Raw genomic sequence first — 14509 nt, 5'->3', positions numbered from 1 at the left:
AAGATGCAGACTGGGCTAGATTTATCGCCGGAGGAAAACGATATTCCATTATGTGGTTGCAACTGAAGTTTCTCTCATTATCTCACACGCAGACACATGTGGAACAACAACAACAACAATGTATTTTTTATTATAATCGCAGTTCATCCCATCCTAATTTCAAGAAGAAAGGACCGTGTGCACAGTTCTCGGCCTTTTGGCTAAGATCAAGTGTCGTAGGTGTCGCTCAAGGTGTTTCATGGCCCAGACATAAGTCTTTTGCACGCTTGTACAACATGTAGCCAACTAAAAAGAGCATAGCCTACTGGGGCAAGGGCAGGCAATAAAATAACTTTTCCAACTATCATTTCAAAATACATTCATCCCTTCTCCCTAAACATCACCCTGTTCATTTGCCAATTTCTGCTATGGCTTCTATACATTGTTATAACCTGTCCTCAAAATAATCGAGCAGAGTAAATCCTCTTTTACCTATCAGTAATGGTCATTCATCCATTTTGAAACATTTCCTTCTGATATCTCTTGAGCAACATTTTGCCTGAGAAAAACAGACCTTGCCTCCTCCCAGACAACACACACAAATTCCTCCCTGGCCTTGAACAGGGCTGCCTGGCATCTGGCCCCAGTAATAAACAATTCATCCTCACTGGGGCTGCATGCAGAGGGTGAAAATGAAACCCCTAGAAAATATATATATAGTCTTTGCCCCCCCCCGCCTTCAAAAGCCGTCCGGGACAGCGGAGAAACGCGCTGCCTTTCTCCGCTCTCCCGGGAAGGCAGGCAGGGGGGAGCAAAGACTTTCGCCCCCCGTCCGCCTTCAGAAGAGGTCCAGGACCTCTTCTGAAGGTGGGCGGGGGGCGAAAGTCTTTGCTCCCCCCCGCCTGCCTTCAAAAGCCGTCCGCGATAGCGGGAAGCGCTTCCCTGCTATCCCGGACTGCTTTTAAAATGCTGGCGGTGGGGAGCAAAGCCTTTCGGCCCCCGCCGGCCTTCCTGGACCTCTTCTGAAGGCCGGACTGGGGGAAAGGCTTTGCTCCCCACCACCAGCATTTAAAAGAGGTCCCCGGAGATTTCCCTATGGGCTTTCTTCTTGCGAAGCAAGCCCATAGGGAAATTCGTCTTGCGAAGCGCCTCCAAAACAGAAAACCCTTTCGTCTTGCGGGTTTTCCGTCTTGCGAGGCGTTCGTCTTGCGAGGCACCACTGTATGTTTGTTCTTTGTCTCACGTTTTGTGGAGGCTTAGCTAGCTATATTCTTGACTCAGCAAGGTCTGCTGTGCCAGAGTAAAGCAAAGCAGTTAACAACAGGGCAACTGGGAAGGTGAACTTAAGCCTTATATTTTACTTTATGTAACTGTAAAGTATTTAGGCAGCTGGGGTAGAGCTGTAGATAGATCATCAGCTTTGGATTTAAGTTCTTCCTGGGTTTTGTAGCACAGTGAGTGACCTGGAGCCTAATTCTCCAGGAGGTGGCAAACCTTTGTCTTGGCTCTTCCGCTTCAGATTTTTGGAAGGGGCTCTCATGACTGAATGTTCCTGCATTCAAACAATGACCTCAAAACATCCTGCAGGTAGAAAAATTAAATACCAGGAGAGAAAGGTTTTAGCTTAGCCTTCTCACTGACACGGCAGTTTTCTGCATATGGGGATTTTAATTTTCTTTTCTTTTTTGTATGGAGAAAGTTAGTCATGTGAACTGAAGAGCATTGTGGTAAACTCTCCATGGTGAGGGGAAAAAAGGGAAGACTTGTGACAGGCTTACAAAATGGTGTCATGCACAGCTTAGCAAGTTAAAGGTAAAGGTACCTCTAACTGTTAGGTCCAGTCACAGACGACTCTGGGGTTGCGGCGCTCATCTTGCTTTACTGGCTGAGGGAGCCGACATTTGTCCACAGACAGTTTTTCTGGGTCATGTGGCCAGCATGACTAAGCCACTTCTGGTGAACCAGAGCAGCACACGGAAACGCCGTTTACCTTCCCGCCGGAGTGGTACCTATTTATCTACTTGCACTTTGATGTGCTTTCGAACTGCTATGTGGGCAGGAGCTGGGACCGAGCAACGGGAGCTCACCCTGTCATGGGGATTGGAACTGCCGACCTTCTGATAGGCAAATCCTGGGCTCTGTGCTTTAGACCACAGTGCCACCAAGTTAGCAAGTTAGCACTTGGTATTAGTCTCTACTCCTCCTCAGTAGATGCTGGTTCAGAAAGTAAGTAGATTATTTGGAGTGGGCAAGTGCACCAGTTGGGGTGACAGGGGCCTTGGCATTTTGAAGTGATGTGGTAGATGTGGCAATGGGCACCTGGCTTTCATTGGTATAGAGAAAGACTGAAGTTCCCCAATGTGAGACATTGGTGTGATGCCAGCAAACTAAAGGGCATGGGCCACCACACTTTATTTCTGCTGCTTTGTGTAGGGCAGAGTCATGGAATCTCTCTGTTTCTCAATGGAAGACTACCCAGAACCTCTTATTGGCCAGTGTCCTCGTGCATGTTCCATGGTGTGTAGAATGCTGAGATTCAGGGACTCGCCATTTTAAGAACACACGAGTGATCAAAATGTATTTTATACCTAGTGAAAGGCATTGAGGGCTCCTCCAGAGACCTGTTCATTGAGCGTTATTGTAGAACACACCCAAAATGAAATGTGTGTGGGACGTATGTTTGCACGTTATCTGGGTGTGCTTTTTCCTCTGCTGAGCTGCTTTCCATGCAGGAGATTTATAGTGTGTGAAGAGGCTGTCAGTACGCTGCCCTTTGTACTGAAAAGAACATTTGCAATGTGGTGGCTATCGACTAGGGTCAGCCAAATACTTCTGGGTCCTGTTCAGACACAGGTCAGGCGGTTCCTCTTGAGACACGTCTCGGACTTTATTAGTCTGTCTCCCGACTTGTCTCTTTGAATCAGTGTCATTTTGCTTCCAGTTGGTGTCCCTTGCCCTTCTCTTTCCTTTCCATAATTCTTAGCTTTGCTTTTCTCCTCTCTGTTTTTCCAGGGGGGTGGGAAGTGTGTGTGGCTGGAGTTCAGGGCTGCGCCTCACAGCCTCCCTCCTTGGCCAGCACTCCTGGCTCCAACCTGCGGTCCTCCTTGCCCTCCCTTCTAGAGCAGATGGGCCTCTCCCCAAAACACCTGAGATTTTCCTCTTGGGGATGGTAACAACCGAGGTCCCCCCAAAACCCAAAAGAGTTTATTACTATACGCCACCACCACAGCTAGAACCTTATTGGCACAAAGGTGGAGAACAAATATAGTCCCCACTAAGGAAGAATGACAGTGTAAATTGTTCAAATGTGCTGAACTGGCTGGTCTTGCGAACAGGATAAGAGAAAACGAAGATAAGGAATATAAGGAGGAATAGAAAATGTTTAGTGAATATTTTAAGAACCGGTATAGACAGATACATAGCTTTGCTGGTCTCCAGTAAATCCAGCAGAGTTGAAATAGTTAATTTAATAGATAACAAGTTGGATGATTAAAAAGATGTGGCTTACGTGGCGTAGCAGAAAAGCAAAGGAACCAGGGAAAGTGTGGAAGGGACGTCATATGGTATATATATATATGCTGTATTTGGTACGAAGTTGTAAGTGGGACAGGGGAAAGGAAGGGGGGTTAAATATGCTCTCTGCTCCTGTTTTTGAAAATGTAAATATAAATAAATAAATAAAAATAGAGAAGATGGGCCTCTCTGCAGCTCATGCTGCAACACGATAGGGCTCGGTGGGGTGGTCCTGAGACCAGACCCTCTGCTCTCAAAAGGAATCTCAAACTTGCAGGAGCTCTGGGAGACCCTCTTTTGCCACGAGAAGAGGTGCGCTTCCTTTGTATTCAACCGGGTACTGACCATGATTTGGATTACTGGCAAAATGCCACCGTTTTCCCACCATGCGGATGGTGAGTACGAAAGGGTGCTCAGAAATGGCAAAGTAGGAACAAAGCTCCAGAATGTGGCCAATAAGGATTGTGACAGGTCCCTGTTGTCTTTTTCTTCTGTTTTGTATTTCCTGCCTCCTGCCTGCTCTTCACTCTTGTTCCTGTGCCTTTGTCTGCATTCCTTCCTTCCTTGCACCTGCTTTCCTGCCCTGATTTGGTTACAAAATCTCTCTCGACATTGATTATGACACCACCATGATCTGTGAACTGCTGACAGCCAGATGGATCTCTTGCACCCAAGCCCAGTCTCTGACTCATGCCCATGTGCGCACTGCCATATACTGGCCCGGATCCTGACAGTTGGAGACTCCTATGTTTGAGGAGTCTGGGAAAGCAACAGAAAGGGGACAGCCTAGAAGCTGTTATCAATTCGGTTTTATAGGAGGGTGGGTAGAAATTAAGTCAGACTTAATAATAATGTTGTCCAGAGATCTAAGCACATGATGAATGTCTACTCCATCTGTTGCTCGTAAAGTGATCGTAAGTACTGGCACGCAGAAGGGCAAGTAAGAGGAGAGTGTGGCAAGATGTGCACCGAGTTGTGAGGAGCAGCAAGGGGCAGAGAACAAAAGGCTTTGCAAGTCATAATGTGGGCACAACCAGAGGTGGAATGTCCCTTGCAGATGGCCTGCTTGTAGGAGACATGGGTGTCCTAGGTGCTGGACCTAGGGGAAAACTGCATGTTACATGGTCAGATCCATGATCAGCCTTCCCAAAGTTTTCTGTATTTCCAAAATGTAGCCTCATATGTATTTGTGTTCAGTCTCCCCCCACTCCACCCCATTGTTGTCCTGATCCAGATGGCCCTTCCAAAGGTACTGATAGCACCAGAGAAGCACCAGAGTGGTGAAGATCTTTCCATAGCGGTCCATAGTGGTCCATAGCAGTGGGGAAATAAGGAGGGTAAATGTTTGTGAGGGGAGGTGGGAGTCCTGTGCCCCCTACTGCAGATGAACCACTAAAGGGTTAGAAGAGCTTTGACTGAATCAGAAGTCCTGCTGCTCCTTCACTTTAGGACAGCAGTTTTGGGACACTTGCCCCAGGAAGTTCCTCAGAAGCTGGTTGGGGATTTTCAGTGAGCAGATAAGTAAAGGCAGACATGCTTTTCGGGGGGGGGGGATTATTTCCCATTATTACTGAGCTTCTTCTGCAATGCACGACCTAGGAGAGTTACAGGCAAAACAGGAAGGCACCGTCCCTACCTCTCTGCTAAAGGCTTGCTTACTGGGTCACAGGGCAGCAGCTTGGTGCTCTCATGAGATCTCACCGGAAGCAGCCCCTACCTCTGCTTCTCTAGCAGCGGCAACAGGGGTGGGCGACCACCCTGCAGGTATCTGCCACTCAAGGCAGCTGCCTCAGTCCACCTCATGAGTGGGCTGGCCCTGGTTAAAGGCCCGGGATCCTCTGCAGCACTCAGGGTCCTTGGGTGGACTTGCAAGTAGATAACATTGATGTCGGAAGACAGAAAGTTTGAAACCCTTGTTTAAAGGGATGACCGCTCCGGCAGGGGAGTGAAGTAGTGACCCTTAACTCTGAACTGGGTGCGCTGAGTTGGTAGTCTCTTTGGGACACTTCAAGTGTTCTACTCACATGTAAAAGCAGCACACACCTGTGATCTTCCAGGGTGTCTCCATAAGTACACCTTCCAACCTGTGCTGTGTGACTGGCGCTGGTGGGCATAATGTTCTCTCTATTCTTTTACACCTGAGCAGAATGCCTTTGTGTAATCTTAATTCTGCCTTGAGGCAATGGTGAGATGCAAGGGAGCACAGAACTCTTGGACCTTTAAGATTCCTTCCTCCTAGTGGAGGGAGGATTTCTCTCTCTCTCTCTTTGACCGGGGGAGCTTGTCGTGCAGGCATGCAAGAAGGTGCACCTGCTGAGACTTCCTCTTCAATACAGTTGTTGAAAGTATAGAAGCCCTGAGATTGTCTGTATTGGACCACCTTACCCTCCTTCCTCTGCTTCAAGCCAAGAACCAGAATAAGAGCTGGAGCTCAGGGAGAGACTCAATGTGTGTACAACATACCAGGCATAGCAAAGGAAAGGTTTTATCTCAAGGTGCCCACTGCTGCCAGCCATGGACTTTAGAGCAAAACATCTGTCTCTGGTGTGTATGTGCGCTTGTTCATGCAAACGTGTGTTTGTGCACTTCGTTACAAAGTTATATTGTAGCGCAGAAGTGAAATTTGAAAGAGAACCCAAGAAGGCACAATATGCTAATTGGCTCCAGCTGTTCGCTCCCTTATTCCCTTGCACAGATGTTTCCACAACTAGGAGGCTCTTCCCAGCTTTGCACGGTGCATCTGGAAATTGCTGTCTTCCATCTGGGGAAGCGCCCCAGACTGGCAACAAGTAGAAGAATTATTGTCAATTTTTTGTTCTAAGCGCAATTAAAAACAATTGCTGTGTCTTTATCCTCTTCTCCGGGTTACCAAGTTGCTAAATTAGTGTTTCAAATTAGTGAAAATCTTGCCACATCCTACCGTCTTGCATGTGTGAATAATTGTCAGATAAACACAGCACCCCTGGAAGGAGCTTCCTATTCTGTAATCCTCCTTTTAAGCAACTGATAAAGGTATGGGAGCCCTGCCTGCCTCTTGCATCTGGCTGCCTTGTTAATTTCCCCCAGATGGAGCAAGAGGAAGAAGAGGCAGAAATCGGGGAGGGGCCTCACTGTCTACATCTGTGAGAATGGACTGGCAGCACATCTGAAGAATGTGTTTTCAGCGCCCTTTCAGTATTATGTATGACTTCAGCCATAGAGAAGTATCTGGGTCAGAAAGAACCTCACCGCCCAGGTCAGCATCTGGGCGCTTGCTATCCACCATGTAGCTTCTGGGAACGTCTGAGAGAATAGCTTTTAGCTGTCCCTGGAGGACATGAACTAGATGAATGATGAACTGGGAAACCAGGTTCCATCAAAGGTATTTTCCTTTATAGCCCCTCTTGCATAAAAGGATGCAGGGTTCAAACCTGGTCTCCCTTTTTTCCATACGTAAGGGGGGAAAGCAAGTAAAGCTCTTCTACCAGCCTCACAAACCTGTCTGTGTAGAACCTGCCTGGACTGTCCGTGTTTTAACACCATGTGAAATGACACCATAATCTTAACGCAATGCTCTTTTCTTTGCCGTGACTGGGTTGTATAACATTAAAACCTATTTTTAATTTTTTTAAAAATGAGGAACTGGATGGCATTTTGATGGTGAGTGCCAGAAGAAGCAGACTGGTCTTCTGAAGAAGAAGAAGAAGAGTTTGGATTTCATATCCCGCTTTATCACTACCCTAAGGAGTCTCAAAGCGGCTAATATTCTCCTTTCCCTTCCTCCCCCACAACAAACACTCTGTGAGGTGAGTGGGGCTGAGAGACTTCAAAGAAGTGTGACTAGCCCAAGGTCACCCAGCAGGTGCATGTGGAGGAGCGGAGACTACCCAGATTACGAGACTACCGCTCTTAACCACTACACCGCACTGGCTCTGAAGCTGCTGACCCCTTTGTCCAGAGACTTAAGTGACCAGCATGACTGATCTCTCTGGGATGCAAAGTCTTCACAACGTGATTCAGACTCCTATCTGTCCCGTCCCGCTCATGTTGCTCATGTTTTGCTGCAGTTTTGTTTTTGAAGAAGATGAGCAGCAGCAACAACAAAACACACTCTGAATCTAGTTTAACTAGATCATATATAGAATGGTAGAATTGTAGGGACCCCAGGGTCATCTAGTCCAACCCCCAGCAACGCAGGAATCTTTTGCCCGACATGGGGCTTGAACCCACAACACTGAGATTAAATGTCTCATGCTCTACCAACTTAGCTATCCCACGTTGTGCTGAAGCAGACTCATTGCCCGCCTCCACAGCACAGCTCTGACAGAGAGTCACCCTATTGCATAGCCAGATTGGCTGCCTATGGGGTGGGCAACCTGAAACTGTGTCCCATAGTTACAGAGATCTTGCATTTTGTGCTAAAAAATGGTAGATAATAATTTTACCCAGCCCTACTGTGAGAAGCAAGTTTAGCTCATCTTCACCCATCTCATACTGTTTCCAGGAGGGAAAAGGAGGAGAAGCTGGTGTTGGAGACCCAGTTAGTCCTCAGGTGTTGTGGCTGTCTTTGGAAACATGTTGACCAGTTTCTCTGACAGCAGCTATCTTGAGATCAGTAGCTGTTGAAAGAGTTGGTAGTTGTAACTGCCAAGAACCAGAAAGATGGATTTGGAGGAAGGGAAGTAATAGTGCCACTGTATTCTGCTCTGGTCAGACCTCACCTGGAGTACTGTGTCCAGTTCTGGGCACCACAATTCAAGAAGGACACTGACAAACTGGAACGTGTCCAGAGGAGGGCAACCAAAATGGTCAAAGGCCTGGAAACGATGCCTTATGAGGAACGGCTAAGGGAGCTGGGCATGTTTAGCCTGGAGAAGAGGAGGTTAAGGGGTGATATGATAGCCATGTTCAAATATATAAAAGGATGTCACATAGAGGAGGGAGAAAGGTTGTTTTCTGCTGCTCCAGAGAAGCGGACACGGAGCAATGGATTCAAACTACAAGAAAGAAGATTCCACCTAAACATTAGGAAGAACTTCCTGACAGTAAGAGCTGTTTGACAGTGGAATTTGCTGCCAAGGAGTGTGGTGGAGTCTCGTCCTTTGGAGGTCTTTAAGCAGAGGCTTGACATCCATATGTCAGGAGTGCTCTGATGGTGTTTCCTGCTTGGCAGGGGGTTGGACTCGATGGCCCTTGTGGTCTATTCCAACTCTATGATTCTATGATTCTATGGAGGAAGCGGTGCTCAGTGGCAGCTTTCCCCCTTTTTACTCTCCTGCAGAACTGCAATGTGTCTTGAAGGACACAGGATTGGTGCAGGCTGTGATCCTATGTGTGGTTGTATAGGAGTAAGCTCCACTTAACATGCCCAGGACTGGATTGTTAACTAAGGGTGAAATTCAATGCCATTTGTTTTCTTACCACAAGCTTGCCCAACTTAATTACCGTATTTTTTGCACCATAACACTCACTTTTTTCCTCCTAGAAAGTAAGGGGAAATGTCTGTGCGTGTTATGGAGGGAATGCCTACGGGTGGCGGGGGGGGGGGGATCTGCTGCAGTCGTGAGCAGAGGATCCATGGTTCCCCTTCCTTCCCTCCTCCGTGGCTCGCTTTGAAACAGCAAAGCGGAGAAGAGCCGCTGAGTGGGGAGGAGAGAGGGACAGAGAGCCTGCTTCTTTAAAGGAGCAAAGCGGGAGAGGAGAAGAGCCGCTTACATGAGTGTCAGCGGCTCCTGTCCGGTTGGTTCCTTTAAAGCAAGCAGGCTCTCTGTCCCTCTCTCCTCCCCACTCAGCTCGCTACATAGCAGCAAAGTTTTTCAGCTCGCTAGGCCGGGGATGAGCGCGGAGGAAGGAGAAAAGCAGAGCCTGCTTGCTTTAAAGGAGCAAAGTGGGAGAGGAGAGGAGCCCTCTTCTTCATTATTAGCAGCATCCTTCTCCACCCACCCCACACGTGCTTCTTCTCCCCTTAAACCCCTCACCTGCATTATTAGCAGCATCCTTCTCCACATACCCCACGCGTGCTCCATGTCCCTTGAGTGCTATTCCTTCCCTCCCCACTTAAAACATAGTTACAAAGCACGGATCCACATGGATCCTCAGGATTTTTGCATTGGGCTACTCCAAACTCACTGTCAGATCACATGTCTGTGGCCACAGCATGAACCACAAAAATCATACATCCACTGTTTTGTTTAGAATATTTTTTTTCTTGTTTTCCTCCTGTAAAAACTATGTGCGTGTTATGGTCGGGTGTGTGTTATAGAGCGAAAAATACGGTACCTCTCCTCACCCCACACACTGTTCCGGGATTTCTCCCCACCCTCCAGAGTGGATTTGGGGGAGGCACAGGGGCACACAGGGGGAGGAGAGGGGAGGGAAACCCTGTTATGCTAGTGGGAGTCCTTGTGGTGGCTTCTTCCAGCAGAATGGGTTGGCTGAATCCGGCTCTCTCCCACAAGTCATTTGTCTCTGACTTTTTCCTCTCAAACTGATTCACGTACTTCATGCTTGCTGTGAGACTCTGCTGCCCCAACTTCAATACTGTGTTGTTGCTGTGTTCATCAGAATGAGCAACAGGCTCTCTCTGGAGGTTTAAAGTTGACATTGAGACATACGCTCCCCCTCCTAATGAGTTTAGTTTCAGACAATTGTGGGGAGGTGCAAAGATGATAATCCCCCCCCCCATTGATGTCTCAAGCACAGTGAAATGGATCCGTGTGAGAGAAGTGTAAAACCCTTTGCTTTTAGGAAAGCGTGTCATGAAACAGAGGCAGTGTTGTGCAGTGGTTAGAGTGTTGGACCAAGACCTGGAAGAGCAGGGTTCAAATTTCCACTCGGACATGAAGCTCACTGAGTGAGCTTGGGCCAGTCAATGCCTCTCAGCCTACCCTAGGGGATTAAATGAACAGGGGAAGAACCACCTTGAACACGACCTTGAGCTCCTTGGAGAAAAAGGTTGGGATATAAATGCAATAAATAAATAATAAAACAAATAAATGCGGGCTGCAACATATGCTCTCAAAGCAAACCAATTTTGGTTGTCACTGGATGTCAACGCAAGGGCTGTTGCACTAGTGTAAGGATGAGAATAAGTGGTTGTGAAATAACCCATATTATATTTTTGATCGTTATTGTTATTTTGTCAATATTCTGTTGTGCTCTGGTGTTACTTATAAGACACCTTAAAGCACTTGGCGCCCTAAAATGCAGGACACAGCTAATTGTATTAAGTAAATAAGAATGAACATCACTCTCTCAGCCCAGCCTGCAATGTAAACATAAGAGGAGCCTGCGGGGTCAGTGGTCAGCATCCTGTTCTCACGGTGGTCAACCCAATGCGAAGATAGGAGCAAGGCATATTATTGCAGAGAACTTGTAACCCACCCTCTCATCTTCATCCCAGCCCCTGCTGGGCACCTGATCCACCTGGACAGCAGATGCAAGCGCTTTCAACCTGCAATATTGGGACAGTGAGATGGATTGGCCTTGCTCTTTGCAAATGTTTTGCCCTAAATAAGAGACCACATAAGAAAGAAGCTGGTAAATTGCGGTCTTGACTCTGCTACCACTCAGTGGATTTGTAACTGGCTGACTGACCGAACCCAAAGGGTGCTCATCAATGGTTCCTCTTCATCCTGGAGAAGAGTGACTAGTGGGGTGCCACAGGGTTCTGTCTTGGGCCCGGTCTTATTTAACATCTTTATCAACGACTTGGATGATGGACTCAAGGGCATCCTGATCAAATTTGCAGATGACACCAAACTGGGAGGGGTGGCTAACACCCCAGAGGACAGGATCACACTTCAAAACGACCTTGACAGATTAGAGAACTGGGCCAAAACAAACAAGATGAATTTTAACAGGGAGAAATGTAAAGTATTGCACTTGGGCAAAAAAAATGAGAAGCACAAATACAAGATGGGTGACACCTGGCTTGAGAGCAGTACATGTGAAAAGGATCTAGGAGTCTTGGTTGACCACAAACTTGACATGAGCCAACAGTGTGACGCGGCAGCTAAAAAAGCCAATGCAATTCTGGGCTGCATCAATAGGAGTATAGCATCTAGATCAAGGGAAGTAATAGTGCCACTGTATTCTGCTCTGGTCAGACCACACCTGGAGTACTGTGTCCAGTTCTGGGCACCACAATTCAAGAAGGACACTGACAAACTGGAACGTGTCCAGAGGAGGGCAACCAAAATGGTCAAAGGCCTGGAAACGATGCCTTATGAGGAACGGCTAAGGGAGCTGGGCATGTTTAGCCTGGAGAAGAGGAGGTTAAGGGGTGATATGATAGCCATGTTCAAATATATAAAAGGATGTCACATAGAGGAGGGAGAAAGGTTGTTTTCTGCTGCTCCAGAGAAGCGGACACGGAGCAATGGATCCAAACTACAAGAAAGAAGATTCCACCTAAACATTAGGAAGAACTTCCTGACAGTAAGAGCTGTTCGACAGTGGAATTTGCTGCCAAGGAGTGTGGTGGAGTCTCCTTCTTTGGAGGTCTTTAAGCAGAGGCTTGACAACCATATGTCAGGAGTGCTCTGATGGTGTTTCCTGCTTGGCAGGGGGTTGGACTCGATGGCCCTTGTGGTCTCTTCCAACTCTATGATTCTATGATTCTATGAACTATCGTCTTTGCCTTCTACTCTTTGGGCGTGGGGTAGACACACTGGTGTTCAGTCCCATCTGTGTTTAAGAAAATGGATTTCTCCATTGATTTTTATGGGCCGCTCTCACCTCTGTCCTTGGAGATATTTAAAAATAGTGTGAGCCAGGATGGTTGTCGCTACCCTCTTCTTCCAGGCTCGTTTTCCAGCCACACCATTTTCTTGCCTCTCCATCCCAACAGGTTATTTGTTTCCTCACAATGGTCAGTAAGCATTTTATGTCCATTGAAGATACTCGGTCCTTATTTGTTTAATTTTGTGGGTCTCCCCCTTTTAGGATTTCCCCTGAAGATATTTTTGTACTTCTGCAAACCTTGGAGTTTCCTTGAGCCTGCCAAAACCTCTCTTGTGAGTGGGTGCTGTCATTTGTCTATTTAAGCACAGACACTCTTCCTAGAAGATCAGAAATAGAATACAGAGTCGTTTCCAACTATCCATTAATGTGCAGACAATGTGTCACAGAATCCTTGGGTTAGGAGCCATTGAGGGGATGGGGTGGGTGGGGGAGAAGTCTATGCAGAAGGCCTAAGGGATACGAATGAATAACTGTGGAATAGAGTAACATTGGCACTAACACTTGTTTATGACGGATGAAAGCACCAGTGGAGACACCAGCAAAAGCAGAAGCCCAAGGGAGTCGGTCATTCCAAATTTGATTTGGTCTCTGTTCCATGTTGTTTGGTCTTTCGCTGGGCTGCTCATCATTGGATGTCTGCAGTTCCTCTCACACTGTAATTGAAGGTCTGTTTTCCCCCTTCCTCACATCAAGCTGCTTTTTTTCCTTTTTCTTTTTGGATCAGATCAAATCTGCTTGGCCCAACTTCATGGAAAAAGCCAACAACCCTGGGGTGATTGATAATGAAGTCAAAGCGAATGGGGAGGCGGGAAACATTTTACTAGTGTCAAGGGACCTGCAGGCAGCAGTGAGAAAAATGTCTCCCCTGGAGAGTGGCAGGAATATCCCTTCAAACATGACTGACCTCAGTCCATGGAATTTGGATGGCTTGCAAGCCTTTGGAGTGGTTTTTTTGGAGTGGTTTTTCCTAGATGCACACAGGTTGGGAACCAAGATTTATTTTAAGACGTGAGGCTACTGAGCGGCGTTTCTTAGTTCCCCTGAGGAAATTACATTTTGCTTGTCTGTTTAGAATTGTGCCATAATAGGAACGCTCATTCCTTGTTCTCTTATTTAGGGATTATTTATGTGTGCATGTGTGCTTATCACTTGGAGGCGTCGAACAGTGGTCTGCATGTGAGAATGTGGCCATCACAGATCTCACCACACAGATGGAAGTTTGGCATCAGCTAAAAATCCAGTCCTTCTCAGTGGAGTCAGTTAATCCAGGGTACAGTGATCTAGAATAGGGAAATCCAAGTTGATTCAGGGATTGTGTGGAATAATGCTGGGTCAGACCTCGCCTCCTATTTTTGTGAAAGTCTTTGCTCCCTGTGAAAGAGGTATTTTTTTCTCTCTGCTTCTTTCACAGGAAGCAGAAAAACTTTGTTCAGAATTTGTTGGTTTGCGGCAAGAGTAGTGCTTACCTTTATTTAAGTGAACGAGGTGGCTGAGGGGGTCTTCTCTGCAGGTCATTTTTCTTTTAAAGCCCACTTGCAGCCGTGGAAGGCATCTGGCACAGCAGCACTGCCTGAAATGAGCACGTCTCCACCGCAAAACTTCCCATGGTCATTCCAGGAAGTACTGGGAGCCTGTGTGCAAAGATCCATCGGCCAGGGTGAACACAGGCAGGGCTTTTCTTGAACAGCTTCTTAAAACCTTTTCTCTCTGCCACTCTTTCCAAATATACAGTCTGCCTAAAAGTGCGTCATCATGCTGGTGTGAAGCTGTCCCTAGTAGAGACGCTGATGAAGATACTGGGCTGTGCTCATGCGCTTCCCAAGACCCACTTCAAAGGAGAAGAGGTTTTAGGAATTTGGCATGAGGCCACATGGCCTACCACTGAGATGGGCACCCAGGGAAAGGACTGCATGAATGCAAAGTGTTGTTACTACGGTAATTAATTTGTACTGTTTTGTGTTACCTCTCTCCTTCTCTCTGCAGGGCATATATGAGTGTGAAGGAGCTGAAGGAGATGCTTCAGCTGAACAGCACTCACTTCCTGAATGTCTACTTTGCTAGCTCTGTGCGAGAGGAGCTGGCAGGTGCTGCCACCTGGCCCTGGGACAAGGATGCCCTCAGCCACCTGGGTAAGCCTCGCTCTTGGGTGTGCCTGGATTGGGGGGTCGCCCTCTGTCACTGACCTTTGCAAAGAAGGTTCCATGCAGACTTGCAGACAGAATCTATGTTATCTGTCCTATTAGGTAAATGTCACTTAGGAATGGCACTGAGGGACTGCACCTTCTCCCTTGCT

At 47.3% G+C, this 14509-nt stretch overlaps 1 protein-coding gene across 1 annotated transcript in view; it reads left to right on the top strand.

Moving 5' to 3' along the window:
• The window catches only part of PAPPA2 (pappalysin 2), a 126358-nt gene that overhangs the window by 21918 nt on the left and 89931 nt on the right, over positions 1-14509 (top strand). Inside the window, exon 3 of the mRNA XM_081194270.1 lies at positions 14200-14345. Within this exon, the coding sequence (XP_081050396.1) occupies positions 14200-14345 (146 nt within the window). The remainder of the gene's footprint in view (positions 1-14199; positions 14346-14509) is intronic.

Source organism: Podarcis bocagei (assembly GCF_964188305.1).
Source record: "Podarcis bocagei genome assembly, chromosome: 5".
Classification (NCBI taxonomy): Eukaryota; Metazoa; Chordata; class Lepidosauria; order Squamata; family Lacertidae; genus Podarcis; species Podarcis bocagei.
The sequence above is the reverse complement of the archived record's forward strand: the minus strand, read 5'-3'. Positions and strand labels throughout refer to the sequence as shown.